At 35.3% G+C, this 22,611-nt stretch overlaps 6 protein-coding genes and 1 non-coding gene across 10 annotated transcripts; 5 read left to right on the top strand and 2 right to left on the bottom strand.

Moving 5' to 3' along the window:
• The first annotated feature begins 901 nt into the window (after positions 1-901).
• Positions 902-1,537, top strand: LOC18017822 (cyclin-dependent protein kinase inhibitor SMR3). The gene has a single exon (XM_006398639.2). The coding sequence runs from the start codon at positions 1,022-1,024 to the stop codon at positions 1,361-1,363; it is 342 nt and encodes a 113-aa protein (XP_006398702.1). The 5' UTR covers positions 902-1,021; the 3' UTR covers positions 1,364-1,537.
• Positions 1,538-3,360: 1,823 nt separating this feature from the next.
• Positions 3,361-6,867, top strand: LOC18017823 (WD repeat-containing protein 44). Its single transcript, XM_006398640.2, has 7 exons — positions 3,361-5,054; positions 5,142-5,232; positions 5,319-5,476; positions 5,567-5,618; positions 5,718-5,797; positions 5,890-5,983; positions 6,069-6,867. Exons 1-7 carry the CDS (start codon positions 3,459-3,461, stop codon positions 6,704-6,706), a joined length of 2,709 nt encoding a protein of 902 aa, XP_006398703.1. The 5' UTR covers positions 3,361-3,458; the 3' UTR covers positions 6,707-6,867.
• Positions 6,868-7,950: 1,083 nt separating this feature from the next.
• Positions 7,951-8,024, top strand: TRNAV-AAC. The gene has a single exon. It is a non-coding gene; the product is annotated as a tRNA-Val (tRNA).
• A 110-nt stretch (positions 8,025-8,134) lies between these two features.
• On the top strand, positions 8,135-10,118 carry LOC18017824 (uncharacterized protein At3g17950). Its single transcript, XM_006398641.2, has 3 exons — positions 8,135-8,199; positions 8,307-8,471; positions 9,650-10,118. The coding sequence occupies exons 1-3, from the start codon at positions 8,188-8,190 to the stop codon at positions 9,980-9,982; spliced, it is 510 nt and encodes a 169-aa protein (XP_006398704.1). The 5' UTR covers positions 8,135-8,187; the 3' UTR covers positions 9,983-10,118.
• A 376-nt stretch (positions 10,119-10,494) lies between these two features.
• LOC112086721 (60S ribosomal protein L36-1) lies at positions 10,495-10,864 on the top strand. The gene is made up of 2 exons (XM_024156116.1): positions 10,495-10,503; positions 10,670-10,864. The coding sequence occupies exons 1-2, from the start codon at positions 10,495-10,497 to the stop codon at positions 10,862-10,864; spliced, it is 204 nt and encodes a 67-aa protein (XP_024011884.1).
• A 5,891-nt stretch (positions 10,865-16,755) lies between these two features.
• LOC18017825 (dof zinc finger protein DOF5.1) lies at positions 16,756-18,575 on the bottom strand. Its single transcript, XM_006398642.2, has 2 exons — positions 18,379-18,575; positions 16,756-18,108 (listed from the first exon to the last, which is right to left on the bottom strand). The coding sequence occupies exons 1-2, from the start codon at positions 18,430-18,432 to the stop codon at positions 16,918-16,920; spliced, it is 1,245 nt and encodes a 414-aa protein (XP_006398705.2). The 5' UTR covers positions 18,433-18,575; the 3' UTR covers positions 16,756-16,917.
• A 1,359-nt stretch (positions 18,576-19,934) lies between these two features.
• LOC18017826 (transcription factor-like protein DPA) lies at positions 19,935-22,498 on the bottom strand. 4 transcript variants are annotated; one of them, XM_006398643.2, is made up of 10 exons: positions 22,356-22,498; positions 21,894-22,037; positions 21,737-21,798; positions 21,598-21,641; positions 21,258-21,329; positions 21,038-21,178; positions 20,869-20,937; positions 20,500-20,598; positions 20,354-20,424; positions 19,935-20,261 (listed from the first exon to the last, which is right to left on the bottom strand). In XM_006398643.2, exons 2-10 carry the CDS (start codon positions 22,004-22,006, stop codon positions 20,063-20,065), a joined length of 870 nt encoding a protein of 289 aa, XP_006398706.1. In that variant the 5' UTR covers positions 22,007-22,037; positions 22,356-22,498; the 3' UTR covers positions 19,935-20,062. The 4 variants fall into 4 exon arrangements, with proteins under 4 accessions (XP_006398706.1, XP_024011886.1, XP_024011885.1 ...); XM_024156118.1 differs by having other exon boundaries at positions 22,321-22,482; XM_024156117.1 differs by having other exon boundaries at positions 22,283-22,482.
• Between the last annotated feature and the right edge of the window lie 113 nt (positions 22,499-22,611).

The raw sequence follows: 22,611 nt of genomic DNA on the forward strand, positions 1-22,611 counted from the left end.
AAGGGCACGTGCGTCTAATTTGCATCAAAGTTTGTGGAGACATTTTTACCTTTTAGTTTCCTTTTGGATATGCGCATTTTCCATTTAATTCCGTAAATTTTACAAATAAATGCAAATGCTCAAGTCAAAGTAGAAGAGGGAAGGATGTTTTTTGTCATCTATCTTTTTTCGGTCATTTATCAGTACCGTTTTTTCTTAGAGAAAACAAGACTAATCATATCATCGAGAAAATTACATGTCTTTGAAATAAAAGAAATATTTTAAAGGACACATAATTTACAAAGATATTTATGATACATAATTACATATTGTAATTGGTAAATCATACACTAACTCAGATATGTTTGTTTTCAAAATATAGATACAGATATATTGGTTAATGATGTTACATCAAAATTTTAGGTTCTACGAGTTAAATTGTGGTAGTTTAATGGTCAATTCTCTATTAGTCTAAATCATAAATTGATTGTCATTAGAAGCGCAAAATTTACATAGCCTATAACCATAACATAACACAATATTCACTCTATGTTCACAAAGAATGTTGTTCTAACACTTTCTTTTTGTTTAAAAAAAATGTTGTTTTAGAATTTTAATGTAAATTTTGATATAAAATATCATTTTTAACGTTAAAAATAAATTCAAAAAATTAGTTATAAATATAATTTCAAAAGTCATTTTCTGAAAATTAATAAGGGTATAGGAGATTTTTTATTTTATTTTTTAATTTGTATGAAAAATGTCGACACTCTTCGTGAAACGGAGAGAGTATATATATATGTATAATATGTATATCATAATGAGCATATAATATATATACAAAAATAAATCAAATAAAGTAAAGTATTTTTTACATCCCGCCACTTGGGAGACAGATCACTAGTTAGTTGAAATGGTGGCTTTCAAGTTTCGGATCCAACGCAAGTAATCTCTTCTCCTCTATCTTTCTCTCTCCTTGATTCTCTCTCTATCTCTGTTTTTTTCTCTCTCTCTCTGTTTCTCTCTCTCTAAAATTAGCCTAATGGCAGAGATCTGCTGCGTCAAGGAGATCCAAGAAGAAGACGTGGATACGATCCGATTGCCGACCCGACCGGAATTGGACCTCCCCGATCACGAGGACCCAACGGTCAGCGACGACGATGGATGCAAGACTCCAACATCGTCCGATCATAGGATTCCAGCGGCGAGGTACACGTTGTGCCCACCGGCTCCGAGAAAACCGGAACCAAACCGGTCTTCCGGGACGAAACGAAAATTGACGGCGGTTAATGCTGTTAACCGTATACCGATTGATCTGAGCCGTGAGATCGAGATGTTTTTCCAGGATTTGGACCGTAGGATCAAGAACTCACGGAAACAATAAGAAGAAGACCGGGATTGTTGGTCATTTCCTTTCTAATTTATGACTGTGTGTGGTGGTAATTGATCCTTTGAATTTTTCCTTAATTTCATTTTTTCGATCTTCATTTTCTGTATATTACTAGCTGATAACAATAAAACTATGATTACATAATGAATCCTTTCGTTCTGATTTATACAACTGAAACAAAGTCAAAGCCTTTCATTATAAATAATTTGTTTTCAACAGTGATTTAAATTTTCAATAATACAGTTTAATGTTTTCTTTTTCTGAATTTCATATCGTAAATATTTAGAGAGAAGATAGAAATTACTTTGAGTCGTTTTTTTATCCATGGTTAGCATAGATAGTCAAAAGACTCAAAACAAATCATACAATCCAACAATTGTTTTTTTTTGTAATTTCTTACACAATGACCCTTAAAAAAAAATCTTACCACATATTTTTGTATCTATGCTTTTTCCAGAGAAGTTTAATAAGAAAACATGAATCCAACAGAAGACATACTTGAAAAGGACATTTTCACAAAATATCATCGTACGGTATTTCTATTATTTTTTGGTAATTAGTTTTTTTTTTGAGAAAAGTTTTTTTTTTTCTTGCAAATTAGTTAACACAATAGTTTCAATACACCAAAAACCGTTCAAATACGACAGTGGGCTCGCCCAAAAACTTGATACAGTTTCAATCATGTAATTTTCTTATTGCTAGGTTTAAATAAGATTATTTTATAACATATTCAAATTTGTTTTCCTTTGACTACCATATGATTGTTTTAAGAAAAAACGGGATTTCAAGGTCCTTTTTATATATTAATTAACAAGGTTCACATTTTCTTCATATCACTAAAATATATACCATATTGAAGTAACTATGCATATTATTTACCTAATAAGCTTTAAAAATACCTCATACTGTATTTGAGAAGGAAAAAAAAAGATTTGCGGTGGAAGCAAACATCCTTCGTAATGGATCATGCTTCCTTCTTTGGGTACACCTTGTTATGATCGATGAATTGATCAATATTTTATACTCATATCTAGGTGTGTGCCATTATTGAGATGGATACCGGGTTAAAATGCACATCAACCAAGAAGAATATCGTCAAACTCCATAAATCTAAAATTAATTAGATACATATATTCTTCTACTTTCATGACTGCAAATATTAAACTGACCTGTAACACAGCTAACCGCAATAATATACTAACATTAATTTAACTACGTAAGTAATATAATGATCTGTTTTGCTCGCTCTTAAATGAAGGAAAAATGGCTAAAACATTCCAATACCGAAATAAAATTAACCCATAATAACCTGACCCTGTTGAGCTTTGGTCAAAGTAGGTAACCGGTATTAAAAGCGTTCTAATTTTTGTTAGGTTTTAAGAAAATTTGGTTTGATGTAGTTCAGAGCTATGTCTAAACTACTATATATGTTTGCATGTATCTCAGATGACCGCTGATATATTTATTATAACGCCATATATTAGCAAAAATGGTCAATAATGAGTCTAATTATTGGATGAATCTGAGCTGAATAAACTAGATTTTAGTGAAAAACTTTGTAGACAAGACAAGCTCTCTCGTACAAAAGATGTTTTCTTGGTCGGAAAAGTATTCCAATCAAGAGAATTTGATTAGTGATTAATATGTTATCAACTTTGATCTTTAACAGATGGGCCCTTTAACAGATATCTATCAACTTTCTTGGTTACAGACGGGTTTTTAACAATCCAATCATGGAAATGTTTATAAATGGGCCGCTACGGTCACGGGCTCTTGAATATGGGCTACTTCTCGAATCAGCATTTACTAGTACACGTGGCGAGTTGTAAATCGTCGGATCTATCAGATATCAGAAAGTAACACTTGATTTGTACGAATACGCCATTTATAATGGCAGGGATCCCTTGATTCTCTCTTTTCCACTCCTCTCCCTCCAAAACAATCACACGAGAACCAGAAGTTTGAAAGGAAGAAGAAGAAGAAGAAAAAAGAGCTCGAGAGAAATTTGAATTTTAGTGGAGAAAGATAAAGAAAGCCGAAAAAAAAAGATAAAGAAAATTTCGGAATTTTCTGAAACCCATGTATAGATATGGCGAATCGAGGCGGCGCAAACGGGAAATTGGAGCGGAGGAAGACGATGACGATGAATTGGGCGGGATTAGGCGAAGTTGAAGACGACGACGACCACTTTTTCGAGACCTCTAGTCGTCTATCCACCGTCGTGCCCGAGGATTTAGCATCATCTTCGGACGAGGAAGGTGAGTTCGATGATTGCCGAATCTCGTTTTCCTCTAATGTATCTTCCGTCCCTCGCGATGCTCCTACGCCGGATTATGATATCTGGATGGCGGCGCCGGGTTCAATTACGGAGCGTCGCCGTCGGCTTCTTAACGGAATGGGGCTTGAGTCGAAGAAGAGTATGCTCGGAGCTATCTCGATCCAGCGCGTGAGTAAACCTACGGCGGCGGATTGCGGAGGTGCTCGCATTGTGGATGGAGGCGTTGCGGAAGCGAAAGTCGAGGAGGGTAATCAGAATTCTCCGGTGGATGAACGGATTCATCAATCTCCACCGATGTCAGTTTTGCTTGTGCGGTCGAGATCTGATTCTGATATCGAAGCGTCTTCAGCTGAGAAAAAGAGGAAAGAGGTTATGTTAGGGAAAACGCCGAAATCGCGGCTCACTAGAACCGCGTCAGCGATTGGAGCTCCGTGTGCGCGAATTTGTCCCTACTTCACCCAAACGCAAACCTCGCCGCCGGACGCACCAAACGGCCAGCCTCAAGGGCAACGCAGCGGCGTTTTGCTCTCTTCGGTAGTTTCAAATACTCGGTTCAGTGCTTTTTTCCTGATAAAGAATCTCGACACCGGGAAAGAGTTCATCGTGAAGGAGTACGGCGAGAATGGAATGTGGAATCGACTCAGCGACCTGCAAACAGGTAAACAATTGACGATGGAAGAATTTGAGAAAAGCGTTGGATATTCATCTGTAGTTAAGGACCTTATGCGACGAGAAAACGCGAATTCCACGATTGATTTTAGGAAGTTCAATTCGTATGTGTCAAAGAGCTTGAGGGTAAGCAAGAAGAGAGGAGCTGCTTTGTTAAAGAACATAAAAGATGTTGCCCATTCTATGAGCTCCAAGGCTTCAGAGAAAGACAAGGATTCAAATGGTAGTGGTACCAGTAGTCCGAGAGCAGTGGACCAAAAGCAGGAGAAGAACAATGACCAAACGAATCAATGGGTGAAGGTGAGACATTCAGGGAAGTCTCATAAAGATCTAAGTGCTTTGCATTTGTGTCAAGAGATTCAAGCTCATCAAGGAGCTATTTGGACTATGAAATTCAGTCCAGACACACATTTATTAGCAAGTGCAGGGGAGGATTGTGCAATTCATGTGTGGGAGGTTCAAGAATGTGAAATCATGTCGATGAATGAAGGGAGCTTGACACCGATTCATCCTTCAATCACCGCTTCCTCGGATAAATCACCTGCGGAAGGTGATGATGTGGAAGTGCCACCTGAGAAGAAGAAGAAAGGGAAAGCTTCATCGACTAGAAAAGGAAATCATCAGATCCCAGATTATGTCCATGCGCCTGAGACTGTGTTCTCGTTATCAGATAAACCAATATGCTCTTTCACTGGCCACTTGGATGATGTTCTGGACTTATCCTGGTCTCGGTCACAGGTTGGTTTATGTTCCTTTCTTGCCAACACTGATGCAAGCAGCCATGGATTGCTATTTGATATACTTAACCGGTGCTTTCTCATGCAGCTACTGCTTTCATCTTCCAAGGACAAGACCGTGCGGTTATGGGATATCGAAACTCAAAGCTGTCTAAAACTGTTTGCCCACAATGACTATGGTAAGAATAGAAATGTCCTTTTAATACTCAGGATGCTAATTTTCATGTTGTTTTTGGAGACTCATGTCTGACTCTTTGGTTTTCAGTTACGTGCGTACAATTTAATCCACTGGATGAAGATTACTTCATAAGTGGCTCCCTTGATGCCAAGATCCGCATATGGAACATATCAAACCGTCAAGTAGTGGAGTGGAATGATCTAAAAGAAATGGTTACTGCGGTTTGTTACACTCCTGATGGTCAGGTAAATAATTCTATTGAATTTTCACAGGCATAAACTTGTAATTGACGATCTCGTATTGATATATATCTATATATGCTCTTTGGTGCGTAGGCTGCATTTGTTGGTTCACATAAAGGGAATTGTCGGCTTTACAGTGCAGAGGGTATTGGCTAAAGACTTATATTATTTTGTAATTATGTTTAATAATAATCCTTGCATTTGCCATAAATTAGTGAAGTTTTTTTCTAATTCGATTAATCAGATTGCAAGTTGGAACAAACAAACCATATTGATCTGCAAAACAAAAAGAAAGCTCAAGCTAAAAAGATCACAGCTTTCCAGGTTTTACTCTTTATTATATTTTTGCTAAGACGTTTTGATTGTTGGTTTTCATCAAGAGATTATTCTTATTTACCTTTGAGTTTGCATTGCAGTTTTCTCCGATTAATCCAACAGAAGTGCTTGTAACTTCTGCTGATTCACGCATCCGAATTCTCGACGGTACTGAACTTGTTCAAAAATTCAGAGGTATGTATGTAATTGAGACAATGTATTCGGTTCTTGGTCTGATTTCACAAAGTAAAATGTTTTTAACTACTGATCCATAAACCAGGTTTCAAAAACACATGCAGCCAAATGACAGCATCTTACACACTAGATGCAAAACACATTGTCTGCGCAAGCGAAGACTCACATGTTTACGTGTGGAAACACGAGGAGCCACGACTAGGAATCACCGGTAGAAAAACCATCGCCATGAGTACTTCTTACGAAACCTTCCCTTGCAAAGATGTTTCCGTGGCAATCCCCTGGCATGGCGTCGTTAAAGGCGAACCACCACCCACACAAACCGCCCAATCCAAAAAGCCCACTAAAAAACCCTCAGCTACTACACAAGAAAACGTAACCGCGGGTAAAAAAACCGGCCTCCCACCGTTGCCTAAGAAAAACAATGACAACACTGCAGATGGAGCAACAGAACAACATCAAGAAGATGAGCCCTCAAGACAGATTCCGCAAAATGAAACAGAGAACAATACCGGAGAGTCATTGAAGCCAGGGGATTCGCCTTCTATATCGATCTCATCTCGAATTTCTTCTTGGTCTTGGTTTGACAGTCATGGAACGCATTTGGTTCAACCAACGGCTTGGGGAATGGTGATCGTTACAGCCACCATTGGTGGCCAAATCCGTGCTTACCAGAATTTCGGATTGCCCCGCAGAGTTAGTCGCCAGAGCTCTCTCTTTTGACACAACCCCGCGCGCCATTCTTGTACATATATACAGTATATTTATACAGTGTACAGCTCATACGAAGTTCTTGTATAGTCTATTGTTGTATACCTGATTGTATAGTCACAGATCAAAGAAAGAAACTTGATATAAAAAGATTTACGAGTTCTGGCCCCAAATTCCTCTACATCGCATAGAGACTTTCACCAAAGTTTTGAATTTATAAGAAAAACTTACTTCACCGCCTGAAAGTAAATCCAAACACATTTTTTTCACAACAGTTTGTACACGACAGTTGAATAATTTTAGACATTTCTAGCATGAAATTATCTAGATAAAAAAAAAAATTGCTTAAGTTGTTGATATTTAAGGTTTAATTTTATTTTTCTTGATCTCTTGATAAACTTGTATGTTGAATAGGATTACTGTTTTTCTCTTTGTTATAGATTTTTATAGTATCGGTCAGATTAGAATGTAGTCATTGACCGTACGAGCTCGTGCTAGTATGGGCTTTGCTGCTGGCATTGCTAGTTTTAAATGGAACCTTAAACAAAGTATACCCGTTATACTACCTGAGTTCAGAATCAACTGATTCTTTTGAACATTTTGTTTTGAAATTCGATATATAACAACTGTTGAGCCCAGACAATATATATATTTAAAAGGACAAGAAAAGAAGAAAAAAAAAAAAGCTACGAAACAGAATGATGTGGTCCAAAAAGGATAAAGTGTTTTATGTCTCTCGAGGTACACAAAGACGAAGCATATGGCCATTGTCCATACCAAAGCAAAGATCATTTCTTTTCTCCTTTTCTCAATTTCGAGCTTCTAACGGTTCTCTATGTATTGTATATACTATTACTCTTTTACTGTACTCTCATATTCAAATCATTTTCTTCACAACTTTTATTTTTTGATTAAAACACTTTTTTTTTCTCCAAATTTAGATAGTTACCATAGCGAAAACCGAATCTAAACCTGAATCAAAATGCTAACCAGGATGCCAGATCACTAAACCCACACTTCAACTCTAAACAAAATCAGATTAAGTAACCCACAATATGATTTTTGTTTGTTTGATAACCCTTTTAAACTATATTATTTACAACTTGAAATCACATATTTATCTATGCAATCCTAGTTATTATAAACGTCTTTTTTCTTTTACTTTTATATAATTGTTATTCTGCAATGTAGGGACTGCAGTCGACACTATGTAATTTAAGATTGATATTAGATAGATTGTAATTACCTAACAAAACGGTTTCGTGGTGTAGTTGGTTATCACGTCAGTCTAACACACTGAAGGTCTCCGGTTCGAACCCGGGCGAAGCCAAAATGTCATTTTTTCGATTTTTAGGTTTTTTCCTAAATAATATTATATCAAAAAAAATCTCTCTCCAAAAAGTATATACACATCCTTATTCTTAATCTGCAACATCTTCTGTTCCATTATCATTAAACCAAATCTCTCTCCCTTTGCGTCTCAAAACTCCAATATGGCTCACCAGGTAATCTTATCGTCGTCTCTTTTCTCTCTCGCTCTCTTACCACAATTAGCATATATATGCAAACATACACAGATATATGTATATACATCCCTGTGTAATACTTTTAGGAGGAAGGATGGCCGCTTGGGTTGAGACCAATCAATGCAAGAATTGGAGGACTCACAAGAGAAACTCATCATCATCATCAACAAGTTTCTGCTGGTTCAATCTCCTTCAGCTCTCTTCTCTCTCCTTCTCCCTCCTCTCTCTCTTCCTCCGATCTTGATTCCCAGGTCAGACATATAATATACAGTATACACACGCTCCTCTACTTATACTACACATACACCACATTTCATACTAATTATACATAGGTCTTGACAGATTCTTGGTTTGAACCCTTACAAAGCCTGCAAATTTTCATTTCATTTTTTTTTTTTTTTTGATATCTGGAAAGATCAAGTAATTGCTTTGGTACTTTTCATAATATATATTTGTTTTACATTTGTTCTTCTTTTTCTTGCATATTATTAACTGATGAGCCGTTTGAATCTGCGTACGATTTTTTTTCTTCCTCATAGAAATTTATTAATGATTATACTTTGACTAGTATTTTGGATTTATTGAATTCACATCCTCTTTCAATTTGTTTTTACTTTTGTTCATTAAAATTAAAAATACTAAAATACTGGTATTGTTATTGGTTGAGACTTGAGAGTCGAGATGACCTCAGAGCGAACGTGAAACCAATTGTATGCTCTTTAAAAACATTTAAAAAAAAAAAAAACTGAATAAATGACATCGCTTGCTCCTTTAAAGCTGTGATGGTTTTGTCTGAAAAGGCCACGTTTGTCGGAAATTGTTAATTCTCAAATTACCATTATCATACTATACTATAGAAAAAAAACAAAATAATAATCAGAGAATTTCTCTAATATTGGCAGCTTTTGTCAAACTGTATTGGAAAGTGGAATAAGTGAATTTTTTGCCAATAATCCACTGGGCATAACTATGTGATTTCACATATTTGTTTTTGTCATTCATATACTTTCGAAAATTTGTGATTTACTAGGTTAAGTTTTATGTCAGTCATCCACTTTATAATAAATAATTTTCTTCCTTCATTATACTGTTTGACAAATAACTTGTATTTTGTTTAGCTCACCATGTATGTAATTAATTGATCATAACGTAAACAAAGAAAAAATTATAAAAATAACAAGGATACGTAATGATGAGTTTATTTTTTTTTAATACAAGCTATCAATTTTAAAAACAACACTTTTTCCATAATTGCTTACATTATATATTTTTTTGGTCACCATTCACCAACACAATATAAAGTCCTGACCTCTTCGATGAAAGTAAACATCGCAACCACATCAATTAAGATTTATGTTGCGTGTGGGTGTATCAATTCACACACACACACACTATCTATATAACATCTTACATTTTTATTTTTTTTCAGTCGATGGGATCATTTTTCCGTGACGGGAGCTACACACTAGGAAACCTAATCGGGATATCAAGCTTTCTAGAACTTTCAAGAAGATCAAACCGAACAACGATTGAACAATCGGCGTCTAGGAACCATCAACATCAGAAGAATAATCTCAAATCTTACAAGCCATGGATTTTCTCTATATGTTCCAAACTAAGCACAGATTCCACTATCGTTCCCCATTACAAGATTACTACAAACGAGGACAATCGTCGTACCGATGTGCAGTCTCTCGGACATTTCCTCATGGTGGAGAGACGAGCCATCGGATCAACCACACGGTCCACACCGACTATATGAAATGTCCGAGAATTAATAACCAAGCCCGCTCGTTGAAACTTGTGTTTGAATGAATCCATAATGAGGTTTGTGGTCTAATTAATGCAACAGAGTCTGATTTTATTCTTGTATTTGCTTGTTTCAAAATGTTTTGTGTTTGGGAATTTTGAAATCATTTTTTCTTGCATGAGTTGCATTGATAGATATATGCGATATGAATACTGGAGCAGGGAAGGCGATATTATATGTCTGTATAATTAACTCAAATAAAAAAAAGTTATAAATATGAATGTATATATATGGTAAATAATATTATTTTAGTAGTCTAGCAAATAACAAACACACGCAAAACACACATAAAATCACCCAAAAAAAGTCTTGGGAGTTTTAAGAGTATATGAAATCATTTTTCCTTGCATGAATTGCATATATATAAATGGCCCAATAAACTAGAAACTACAAATTAAGCCCATTTATATAGAGAGGTCCAAATATCAAAATGGCATGTCTCTGGATTGGTCAGAGAGCTCACAATGGCAAGGGTAGATATGGAAATATAAAAAAGCTCTTCAAAACAGCTAAACCCTAATCTATAAAAGCGCTTTCTTTCTCTCTCTTCCGATCTCCCTTTCGCGGCCTTATTCAAACTCAGGTGCTCTGAGATTTCACTTGTTTATTTCTGATATATGGGTTTTTTTATGTAAACAGAAAACAAGCAAGAGGACTGTCTTTATCAGGTGTCTCATCAGGGAAGTTGCAGGGTTTGCTCCCTATGAGAAGAGGATCGCTGAGCTTTTGAAGGTCGGTAAGGACAAGCGAGCTCTCAAAGTTGCCAAGAGAAAGTTGGGAACTCACAAGAGAGCCAAGAGGAAGAGAGAGGAGATGTCTGGTTTGAGAGAATAGATGATTACAGCAGATTAATAAGATGATTAAGAGATTAAGAGAGATTGTGTTGAGAGATTAGAGAAGAATCCGATAATGAAGAGAGAATAGAGAGAGGTTGGTGAGAAAGAGATGATTCTCATTTCTTAGAAAAGACCTTTACAGATGTATACAGCTATATAGAGTAAAAGGCAAAGAGAATATGCTCCTAAGATACCTAAGCTATAGTCCAAATAAGGCAAAAGCAAAAGCAAAAAGTAAAGCTACTTTTCCAACGGTCATGAGAGGATAAGATCCAGCTGTGGGGCGCCTTTCTCTCCTTCCTTAAACGGTGATACAAGATAATGCAAGAAGAGAAAGGCTTCTCTAGGTTACTTGATGAAGAAGCAACTCCAAATGGTGACCTTGTACGGATCTGTACGGACTTGTACGGACACCTCTGATGAGAGAGCTAAATATTGAATATAATGATCTCTCTTGATTAACACTCCCCCTCAAGCTAAGCCATAACTAATCAGGAGGCTTATACTAATCATCACACCATTAAATTATGCATCTTACTAGAGACTTTGCTCCTTAGTTATGAATGTAACATTGTTTCTCTACGTTCTGATTTGGTTTGGTTTTGGCCTTTTGGTGGTTTATGTGCAGGTCTGGTGGTGTATCCGAGAAGAAGAAGTAATACGATAACTCTGTTTCGACGCTCTGTTTTTTTTTTCCATGAAGTTTTTCACCTAATTGGTCATTGGATAATATTTCTGTAGTATTATAAGCCCCTTTTCTTCCGGTTAACCGGGTTTTTCAATACCCGGTCCATTTTGGTTTAGAAACAAACATCGTTGACCCAATTATATAGTCTTTCATAATTGGGTCTACTTCGAGATTTCAAATATTCGATACAATGATGGTTTTGCTTAATCGATGTTGATGTGCTTGAAAGTTGAAAGTGTTGTTGATCCTTATAAGCAGTGAGGTAAGCAAAAACGGTCCAAAACAAATAATTTTATATATAGTTGTTAATCATATTACAAATTAAGCCGCGTGTGTTTTCTTAAGGGCCAAGCAACTTTATATGGGCTGTCATCATCATCCGTCACAATCGTCTATTATCGGCCACTATATCCGATCTTCAATTTTTTTTTTTTTTTTAAAACAAATTTTCATTCGTGTTGGATATGACATAAGTCACATAACATGAATAAAAATAAAAATCTAACACTAGTTATTATTTTTAGTATTTGCAAAAAAATTTGTCACTATCAAAGAGTTCCATCACACTGAACAATGAACATTATTGTGAGAAATGACCATGTTAATAACTTACTATGACGATGTAATCGATATTCTTAACCCTACTGCTTAAAATCTAACTCATTGATCAATTAGTATTGTAAAAGATATGAATGAATGCTTCATACCCAACCCTTTCTAAAAAAAAATAGTAAGAATGCTTATGGATGTGTGTATGTGCATACATACGTGTGTTACATTTGGTTCATAGTTATTGGTCGAGTTAAAAAGGAAAGCAACTTGAGGTGCATGGCTTGTGTTATTAAAGGAAATCAAATTGTTGTACAAATTTGAAAATGATTGGTGCATGTACCAATCAAAGAACACACGTATATATATTAGTTCAGTATGACGTCAAAAATGTTAGAAATTGAGCGTAATAAAGTGGTGAATAACCCAAGGCCCGTCTTGATTGTGGGCAACGACAAGGACAAGTGAACAAAAGAAAACTTCTTTTTCCAGTAAACAGACAAAGATAATATATGTATATCTAAGGTAAGGGGAAAACAAATCGTAGATGTACTAACTGATTATTCATTTACATCCTAATTCCTAACTTTGAGACACACGATATTTCTTTAACTCAGAAACTCCGGGTCATCTTATCTTATCCGCAATCAATAAAACAGGTTTTAGTCAGCAAATTTTTACGCTGTCAAAACAATAGGTTTCGCAAACTTGATAATGTTTAAACGTGTGAATTGGCTTGAAAGCTATATTTTGGAAATAAATTAAATACATATTTTTTTCATAGTTTAATTGACCTTTATGAACAAACAAACAAAAAGACTTAAATTGACTAAGTCGAAGAACCCGTCTAATAGTTTAATTAGTATGTGAACACAAGAATGGTTATGTAAGTAATATATGTATATTAGTATTTGTTTAACCAGTTAATATACAATTAGGTAAATTAGAGGGAGAATGTCAATGCTAATGATAAGTGTAGGCGTAGGAGTTGCATAACGTTGTTGAGGAAATCGTCGACAATTTTACTTAGCCATGTCAAAAAGCTACCAGATCGGGGGACCCTCGTTGTTTGTTTTTTCTAGGTTGGCCAAATTTTATGATGAGGAAAAAAAAAAGATATTTGCTAGAGAGAGCACACTAAGATGGAATCTTCATTTAGTTAGAAAACTTGATAGCATCTTCATTCTTCAGTTTCGTTGATCAAATAGTACAAACAAAATATCTCAAGTCCAAGTACCACAAACTGACAACCACTAGACCCTCACACCATCAATGAGTAAATAAGATCAGTCAATCGAAGGAGCCTAGTCTCAGAAAAGTAAAAGCTGCGAAGGTACTGTGAAGAGAGAGTGATCTTCACAGAAAACTATACATGGAGGCATGTTCTACCATATTTTATCTATGTATGACCATATATATAAAGGGAATATATTTATTAGAAATATAGTATATCCCTGTACCGTAACCGTAAAACTCGCATATATGTGTGTTTCATCTTTTTCCACGTGACATTATCCAATATGCAATTTTTCTTAGTCGTCAACAAATATTTACCTATAAAATATCCTTATTTGGACTAACATTGTTCCAGATTCGCTGGTCCGGCGTCATGGACCGGTTTGTACCAAAATTTTACTACATTATGAGTCGTACGTAGTCGTGGTCATAGCTTATGACCGAATCTAAGACCTCAATCAGAGTACAACATTTATAATACAAATATATGACCATGAATATAAATACACCTGGAAATAATCCAAACTTTTGTGTTATTATCGTATGATTGAATGCATTAGGAACTTGTTGATCGAATTTAAATATATCTAGTTAAGATCATTAATATATTAATAAATCATAAAATTATGTATTCTATATAGATATTGTACAATAGCAATTTTTTAACAAATATGTAAAATGAAATAGTACAAACAAAATAAATTTGAAAGTTTGCCAAGGAAAAACGTTTATAACTATAAGTAAAACAAAAAACAGAGATATTTTGATGATGTGTAAAAACAGAGTGGTTGTCAGTCACATGTAAGGGAAAATCAGAAATTTTGGGATTTTGTAGCGTTGTTTCGTTTGGGCTCAAATTCTCACGCGTGCATCGAAGCGCGTGCAATTTCAAGGTCGAATCTCTCGGTCATCGCGCATGGGTCCCACCTCTCCTGACCGCACCGTTACTTTTGTCGCCTAGTGGTCCGTGCACATCACGAGCCTCTTGCTCTCTCCCAAGGCGCGTCGGTGTTTTCCTTTACTCGTTGTTCCGACATTGATTCGGTCGTCGTTACGACGTTAGATTTCAGTCTCTTTTACTATTTATCTGAAATTCTTTCTAGAAATAGTATATTTTATACAAGTACTATTTTTTTTTTTTCTGTTGGCAAAAGAGTTTTTAGCTTTAATCAATTAACTTCAACAATGTTTTTAAATCTTCTTCATAATTAAAAATTAAATTGAAGTAAAACAAGATTCAGTCGGGTATTCTGAGAAAATGAAAACATGCATGTTTTGTCATGTGACAGTTAGGAATAGGATATAGAATCATAGAAAATGAAATATTGTTGTCATGCTTTGATCCCTGATCCTTCTCAAGTGATATTGTAAAACAATCAAAGTCATGTTAATTACTCAATAGTACTACTATTTTGGAACTTTTATTTTCAGTCAATTCTTCGATACCTGATTATCTCAAGACATAATTAAATTTTCAATAAAATTACGGTCTATTATATATGAATTATTTTAGTTTTTTTTGAGTTCCTGAATTGTTTTTCCTGTCCTACATATATTCCACAAATATAGGCAGTAGTAGATAACTTGGTAATTTTCTCCAATGACGTTTGTTATTGAAACTCCAAGATTTGTATTCTAGTTGGTAAAGCACCATTAGTCTAAAATCACTATTGGCAACAAAATTAAAATTATTTGTGTAGATGTACATCTAGTATGTGTTAATCAATATTACTAATTTTCCTTAAAAAAATCAATGTAGTGCTAAACTATAAAAATCTTTAAATATTTTGCACCCCTTATAAATAATTGATCACTGTTATCCTCGCTATAAGACTATTTTTTGGAGTGGACTAATCTTCTTTTGTCGTTTTCGAAACCGATATGCATTATCGAAGATCATGCATGCATTCTAACAAATAAATCTAATGACATATTTGGCGGGTTGGTCTCCACTACACATATACGTATATCGATAAAATTTAACACTCGAAAATAAATAGTAGAATTACAAATATTTTATATTAGTCCTACTGTCCTAGACAAAACACTTCTCGAAAGTCACAGAGAACGTTCCTTTGCAGAGCATAACGAAATATTTGTCCCTCGATACTTCCAGACTTCCAGTCTTTCAGTCTTAATACTATATATCATTATATAATTAATCACCATGATTGATGGAATTAACTATAAGGTAACACAACTACACTCATTCTTATTTATTCACTTTACACTATTATCTATCTCTCTATACACATTTCCCTATACTTTTTTGCCGATCACAAATTCATTTTTTTTTAATATATAATCTTAGTAAATGATACGAAAAGCATCACATGTTGTTAAAACTATGTTATATATCATGAACATGAGTTTACTAATTGTTACAAAATCGTCTGGAAGTCATCATAGGCTGATTACGATATGTCGATATCGAAACCCAAAAAAAAAAAAACTCAACAATTAAATTTCGTTTTGACAAAAAAAAAAAAAACTGAATTTCATTATAATGCCGTAGTAATGCATGTTAGATTGCAAGTTTAGTTCAAAATACTTACGAACTCGAGTATACGTAGTTGAGTAAGATATTCAAATAGCTAGCTTGTAGATAAAGTCTCAAACAGATTCTTATTTGCTTTACATCAAAATCATCAAAAAGTCTAATTAAAGTATTCCGTAAAAGACTCTATAATTTTAAAAATGGAATAATCATAAAACTATGCGGAATTTGGACAGATTTCATATGCACATAAAGATAGAATAAATAGTCTTTTAATTTGTTCATAAGAAGTTAATTAGACCAAAAACGTCACCACAAGAACAGTTAGTAATGACATGGTAGTTCATATGGCTTAAAAGGAAACATGAATACTTACAATCACCAAAATGAATCGTTATTCTTTTTCATAAAATAATATTGTAAATTTACAATAGATAAATCTCGTGATGTAATTTTGGGATGAAAATACAGCAACTTAAAATTTCGACACAAGTTAGTTATAATTATAACAACCCTGTCATACTTTTTATGGTTATATATATACTTATAATTTTTTTGGCTCCATTCCAACAAAAAAGTGCATTATTGATATCTCGTAGCTAGTGATATAGATCGGAGTTATAGTCGAGGCCATAGACATACTTTTGATTTATGTGCTGGAATCTAAGTGTGTTAGAGATTTCGATAAAATATGAGTAACAAGACGATTGAACCTCAATCAATACTTCAAATTAGTGAAAATATATCAATAGAACATACGTAACTCTTACAAATATCGCACTACTCGCATGTATCATGGATGATCACATCCGCATACTTAAACTGTAAATAAAATTTGCAATAGAAAAACCCTAATTTAAAACCTGAAAAAACCAACAAAGAGAATCCAGATTAAAATCAAAACAAAACCCAAAACTAGTAGTTGTAATGTAATATATTAAGAAGAAAAAAAACGCCTACAAGATCGATCGAAGTACTAACTTCCAACTAAGTACATAAGATCATACCACACGTCCACACCCAATAAGAAATAAATAAAACTATCCTCATCACATAGATTCCTTAGAGTGATGATGAGTGATTATATATTGCTAGTAGAAGAAGAACTGAAATTATTAGAGACATCACTCCACGAACTAGTTGTCGCGGCTGCGGTTGATGCATTCCCATGAATATTCCAAAGCTGTTGTTCGTTCCCAAAAAGCTGTCTGGACATGTTGAGTTGATTGTTGCTATCTTCCATTTTCACTGAAGCTAATTGCGACGCCGTGGCTGTAACCATAGCTGATGAAGCAGTAGAAGAAGAAGAAGAGGAGGCCAAGTTATGAAAGATGTTCTTAGGTCGGTACTGACCCGAACCGGTGACTAATCCGTAACCCGGATTCTGCTGCTCCATGTCCGTTTGATTTTGATGATCAAACGGGTATAACCCGGAAGATGAAGAATTGTCTGAACCACCTAGCAAAGGAACTTGGTGATGTGTTGTCGGGAATCTCCACTGGTCAAAACCGGTCAAAAGAGCCGTGGCTCCTCCGTTTCCGCCGCTGCTTCCGCCCCCCATATGATAAGAAGGAGCTGAAACGGCACCGTATTGTAAGGTGAAGTTGTCGGTGAAGTCCAAAGGAGGCATGAGTTTGAGAGGAGGCAAAGCTGAACCAAGTCCAAGTATGTTGTTGTTATTGTTGTTATGATCATGTCCGGGGATTAACCCGGCGTTGTAAGAAGATAACAACGAGCTCAGAGAGGTTGACGAAGACGGTGGTCCCATCTGACTATTAGCCATGACTCGGTGGTGGTATTGGTCGTTGCTTGTGGCGCTGTCATGTGACTTACTGTTTCCGCTACTGCTGCTACCGCCGCCACCGCTGTTTTTGGTTCTTTTGTTTCTACGGCAACCACCACCAACAGGAACGGTCCTTAGAGCGCCGCCACGTGTCCAGTAACGGCGGCAGGATTTGCAGAAGTGGCGAGGTTGAGTGAGACTGTAGTTGTTGAAGTAACAGAATTTGGTGTTGGTTGAGTCACATCTTGGACATTTCAAGGCTGTTTCAGGCAGTGGTATGTTGGCTAGCCTTGCCCTTTCTGCCATCGAGCCTGGCCGGATTAATCCTCCGGGACCACCACCGCCTCCACCGTTACCGTTGTGGGGAAGTGGTGGAGGTGTTTGTTGCGGTTGCGGTGGGAGGGGATGGTGAGGGAGGAATTGCTGGCTGATGTTGTTGTTGTTGTTGTTGTTTCCCGTGAATCCAACGGTGGTCGTGATTGGTTGATGCTAAAGAGAGGAAGAAATGATTCAAAAACAACACAAAAAAAAAAGATAATAGAATTTGTGAAAATTAATAAAAGACGGAAGGAAAGATTTATTTTTATGAGTATATTCAAATTCAACCACAGATATACAAAGATTAAAAGTGACAAAAGGAACAAGAATATTATTATCCTCTTTTCTTGTTTGCTAATCCTCTCTTTATTATTATTTTTTAAATTGATTCTTGAGTACACACGTAAATTATAAAACCAAGAAACCCAATCAAGAACTTACTTGTTGTTGCCAGTTTGATGAATCATGAAAAGTAGGAAATGAAGAAAAAACCATCTTTGATATTTCTTCTTTGATGATATCTTCTCTCTTTAGTTTTTTTTTTTGTTTAGTTTTTATGAGCAAATAAAGGAATTAAAGTTGGAATTTTTTTTGGTGAAGGCTTACATGAAGAAGTGGAGAATTACATCAATAAAAACAAAGGGGAAACCTTTAGAGAGAGAAAAGAAGAGGAGAGGAGAGCTTAGAGAAAGATAGAGAGAGCAGGCAAAGGTAAAGGAAGAACCTTTATTCATATATATACATACCCACATATACATATGGAGTATGTTTGAATATTATATTAATTATATATTAGATGAATAAAAAAATATTTGAGTGTGTCCACAGTGTTATTGTAAGGATCTTTTGTTTTATATATTATATGCATATTGTTTAGGGTTTTTGGAAGGTGGAAGAGAGGGAGTGTGTTTAATTCCTTAACTCATAAGTTTCTTTCCGATTCTCTCTTTCTGGCAATACTGCTACTTCAGTACTGTGTGTGTATATTTTAGAAAAAGCAATAAGCTTGACTGGTTGTGTTTTTAAAGTTAGTAAAAATCATTCGTTGTATATTATTTTGTGTATTTAAAGGATACCAGCAATATATAACGAAATAATTGACAAAAAAAAAACTGAAAAGAAGAGATGGATTATAAGCCAAAATTCTTATTGTTTTCACAAAGTGAAGGAAATGCCATTCTCTTTTTTTTTCAAGTAAAAACTATATTATGACATGGATTATGCTTAAATATTCATTAAAAGATTTTTTAAAAGAAAATGTAGAGTAAGTTCTGAAGTGTTTTTTTTTCAACCAAGTTCTTATATATTACACATTTTTTGCCAAAGCTTCTATATTACACATGCAGAAGAGAAAATTTACTACATTTATTTTGTATAAAACTTTGGTATACCGTATACATACATCCCAGCCTTAATTAATGAATTAGACGTTAATCTTTATAGCTAAAGGGGGAAGAGGTTGGACTATACATGGGTCAGTACTAATTACTAAATAATATTAGAAATTTAGAAGGTATGAGTATGAATAGATTGAGTTAAAGAACATAATAAGATATATAAAAATTTAAAATTAATGAAAAACAGTCCAACATTCTTCTGAAGTGTCCCCAACCAAATTCGCTTTTCTTTCCCTCGAACCGCCGCGATGTTTTTTTTTTTCCTTTTCCAAAAAATACATTTTGTTTTTTTTTTTTTGTTTCCATGCATGGGAATTTTGAAATTTTAGTAGCTACGTGTAAATTACGCGCCATTCGAGCGCGTAACTGAAGCTAAACCAAATCGCCGTTTCTAATCGGGGTAATGCGGACCTAACCGTAGACTAATCTTTTTGGATTTTTATACATCGATCTAAGAGAAAAACAACGTACAAATTGATTTAATTCGGTTTGGGCAGGTTAAACTCAACAATCACAGATAATATTAAACCGAATCAGTTTTCTGGTAGAAAATTACATAAGGTTCTATTTGAAGGGGAAAATTGGATAAACAAACATTTGTTGGCCTAAGAATCGCAATTTTACAGTCTCTCTCAGTTGACACTAAACCAGATGTATAATTTATAGTATACCAATTAGATCACTTTCTTCTTCTCGAGTAATTTGGACTAGAATCTCGGTTTTCTCGGTCAGCGAGTATCAATGGATCCCGAGTTCCAGCAAACCGGGCCTGAGGTGCCAGAAGCTATGCAAGAGCTGGATGAAGAATGAGCAGAGGAATGTTGAGATTGATGATGCGTAGAAGAAGAAGAGATTATGTTCTGCTGTAGCTTCTGTTCTTGCATCAGTTTCAATATGTAAGCATCGTCATGGACCGAGAAAGGTGTGCTGCTCACAAAAAGTCAGAGGGGAAAGAAAATTTTGAATTCAAGAGATAAAAAATCGATTTTGATTTTGGGAACAACAATGTTGTTTAGTACCTATTGAAGTCGAGGTGTACAAGTTGCATATCTTCGGAAATCTCGATTTCAACTACTGCATGAGGATTTGTCTATAGAGAGATTTGAGATGGGGAAAAGACATGAAAGGAAACTTAAGGAAGAGAAGAGAAGAGATTTGAAGTTACCTCAAGTAGAATGAATGGTAAGGTAAATCCTTCTGCTGGGCCTTCAGTTTTCACAACCATCTCCTGATTTCTCGACATAAGACTCTCAAGACTTGAAACCTGACGACGACGACATTCGAGGAAACATATAAACAAAACGTAGAAAGACAGTTAACATTTCATCAAGACAACAGAAAATGATTCAAACACGCAGTTACTACTCAATGCTAGGTTCAAATTAGACGGATGCTTACAGATTCTAGAATACCTGTAAAATCAATAGCTCTTTGTTATCTCTTGAAATGCATAACAAGATCTTGAATTGTAAAAGTCTTGCATTTAGATTTGCGTCAACATAAGAAAAAAAAAACCAAAAGAACATAGATTTACCTTTTCTCTCAATTCCTTAAGAAAAGCAGCCTTCTTTTGCACACTATTCATAAGCTTATTTCGATCCATCTGCAAATACGAGCATCAGATACTACAAAGACTAGTAAAGAAGACGAAGAGGGAGAAATCAAACGGAAGGAAATCGAAAGGGCACTCTGAGAAGCAGCACCTTAACTTCTTCCACATCTTTTTTGCAGGTAATAGGAAGCCCTTTCCACCGGATTTCCTTTTTATCTCTAGCGATAATATCCAATGCCATGAACACATTCAGTGCATCATAAACTCTCCGCCTGATGTTCTTCTCATTATACTAATAGATCATAAGAGAATGTTGTTATATTTGCTCCCATAATTCAGAGAGATAATCTCAGCTTGACATCTTGCTATACCTCATTGTCATTCAAAGGCTTCTCTGAGTTTTGCTTAATTGTTGCAAAATCTGATATAATTTCATCCGCAACCTGTAATTCACAAGAACCAGAGCCTCAGAAAAATAGATTTCCACATTTTCTGATGCAAAGTTTTCAATGTATTACTACTCTTTATAAGGGCGAGACTCTTAATCAGAAGAAGTATTTGAGAGGGTGCTCAACAACTAACCTAGGCGATCAATTCTTAAGTGTGTACTTGTTAAAGGAAAGATCAAATTCTAATTCATTTTAAATTAAAAAAAATAAGATCACAACAAATCTTTGGCATAGATAAAGAACTCGTTGTTTAGAGTAGTACCTCCTTGTATGTAGTTATCTTCTTGGCTTCCAACTTCTGGCAAACTGAGAAAATCCAGAGGCATGTGAATGAAGTTAATCAAAACCAAAACAACAATACTTCAATAAAGTTCTTAAGGTGTTAGGAGAGATTCACTGACCCATAACGCTAAATTGGCGAAGCCCACCTCCAGCAGTTCTTGATTGCCCTTTCTTCTCTGATCTTTTTTTGTTTTTCACAAATTCAAATAAAGACATTTTAGCTCCAATTGAAACCCACAGACATGTGAGCACCAATAATCAAGAATATAGACTGACCCAATCTCGCTATCTTCATCAACTATCAACTTCCTTCTCACTGGAGTTTTCCCCAAGCTCACTGAAGGATTATGCCTTTGCTTCTCCGGAGTTACAAACAAATCCATCTCCATTCTCAAAACTCAAGAAGAAAAACGTTTCGGTCTGTAGACATTTTCACCATTAACAAAGTTAACTAAGAGAATCAGAGAAAAAAAAAAGGACAAATTATGTTAATTAGCAAAAATCTAGACAACCCTAGATTTTTCTATAACCTGTGCAGCTCCGACAAGTATTAACTATAGCTTCTAAATGATATTTCTCAGAGTTCAATTTCTATCACACCAAGTAATTAGGAAAATGGGTATCAAACAGTGGACGAGATCTAGCGATGTGAAGAAAAGCCCTACTCAGAGATATAAGGCCTGAGCAAAAACAAAGCTCGAACCCGTTTTAAAGACCGAATCGGGATCAAAGACGAACCAGTTATCCCCTCCAATGGCGGAAAAAAAAACGGAGATTTCTAGGGTTTTTTTGGTGTGTTGTTTACACAGATGCGAACAAAAGAATCCGAGAGTTTTGATGAAATTACTGACTTCGCGCTAAACAACTAACTGATCAATAGTAAACAAGAGAAACGCAGAAGCAACGATGCTTCTCCATAGCCCATAAAAAGCCATAAGGCTCAAACACGCACACTCTGTGTTTGGAACCCAAGCGTTACAGTCAACGGCGTCGT

Source organism: Eutrema salsugineum, unplaced genomic scaffold (genome assembly GCF_000478725.1).
Source record: "Eutrema salsugineum unplaced genomic scaffold, Eutsalg1_0 scaffold_2, whole genome shotgun sequence".
NCBI lineage: Eukaryota > Viridiplantae > Streptophyta > Magnoliopsida > Brassicales > Brassicaceae > Eutrema > Eutrema salsugineum.

Coding starts and splice junctions, on each gene's coding strand:
- LOC18017822 (XM_006398639.2), top strand. CDS start 1,022: ATGGCAGAGATCTGCTGCGTCAAGGAGATCCAAGAAGAAGACGTGGAT.
- LOC18017823 (XM_006398640.2), top strand. CDS start 3,459: ATGGCGAATCGAGGCGGCGCAAACGGGAAATTGGAGCGGAGGAAGACG. Junction 5,619..5,717: donor TCGGCTTTACAGTGCAGAGG/GTATTGGCTAAA, acceptor TCGATTAATCAG/ATTGCAAGTTGGAACAAACA. Junction 5,984..6,068: donor ACTTGTTCAAAAATTCAGAG/GTATGTATGTAA, acceptor TCCATAAACCAG/GTTTCAAAAACACATGCAGC.
- LOC18017824 (XM_006398641.2), top strand. Junction 8,472..9,649: donor CCTCCGATCTTGATTCCCAG/GTCAGACATATA, acceptor ATTTTTTTTCAG/TCGATGGGATCATTTTTCCG.
- LOC18017825 (XM_006398642.2), bottom strand. CDS start 18,432: ATGGTTTTTTCTTCATTTCCTACTTTTCATGATTCATCAAACTGGCAA. Junction 18,109..18,378: donor CATCAAACTGGCAACAACAA/GTAAGTTCTTGA, acceptor TCCTCTCTTTAG/CATCAACCAATCACGACCAC.
- LOC18017826 (XM_006398643.2), bottom strand. CDS start 22,006: ATGGAGATGGATTTGTTTGTAACTCCGGAGAAGCAAAGGCATAATCCT. Junction 20,599..20,868: donor TTAAGGAATTGAGAGAAAAG/GTAAATCTATGT, acceptor CGTCGTCGTCAG/GTTTCAAGTCTTGAGAGTCT. Junction 20,425..20,499: donor TACCATTCATTCTACTTGAG/GTAACTTCAAAT, acceptor ATCTCTCTATAG/ACAAATCCTCATGCAGTAGT.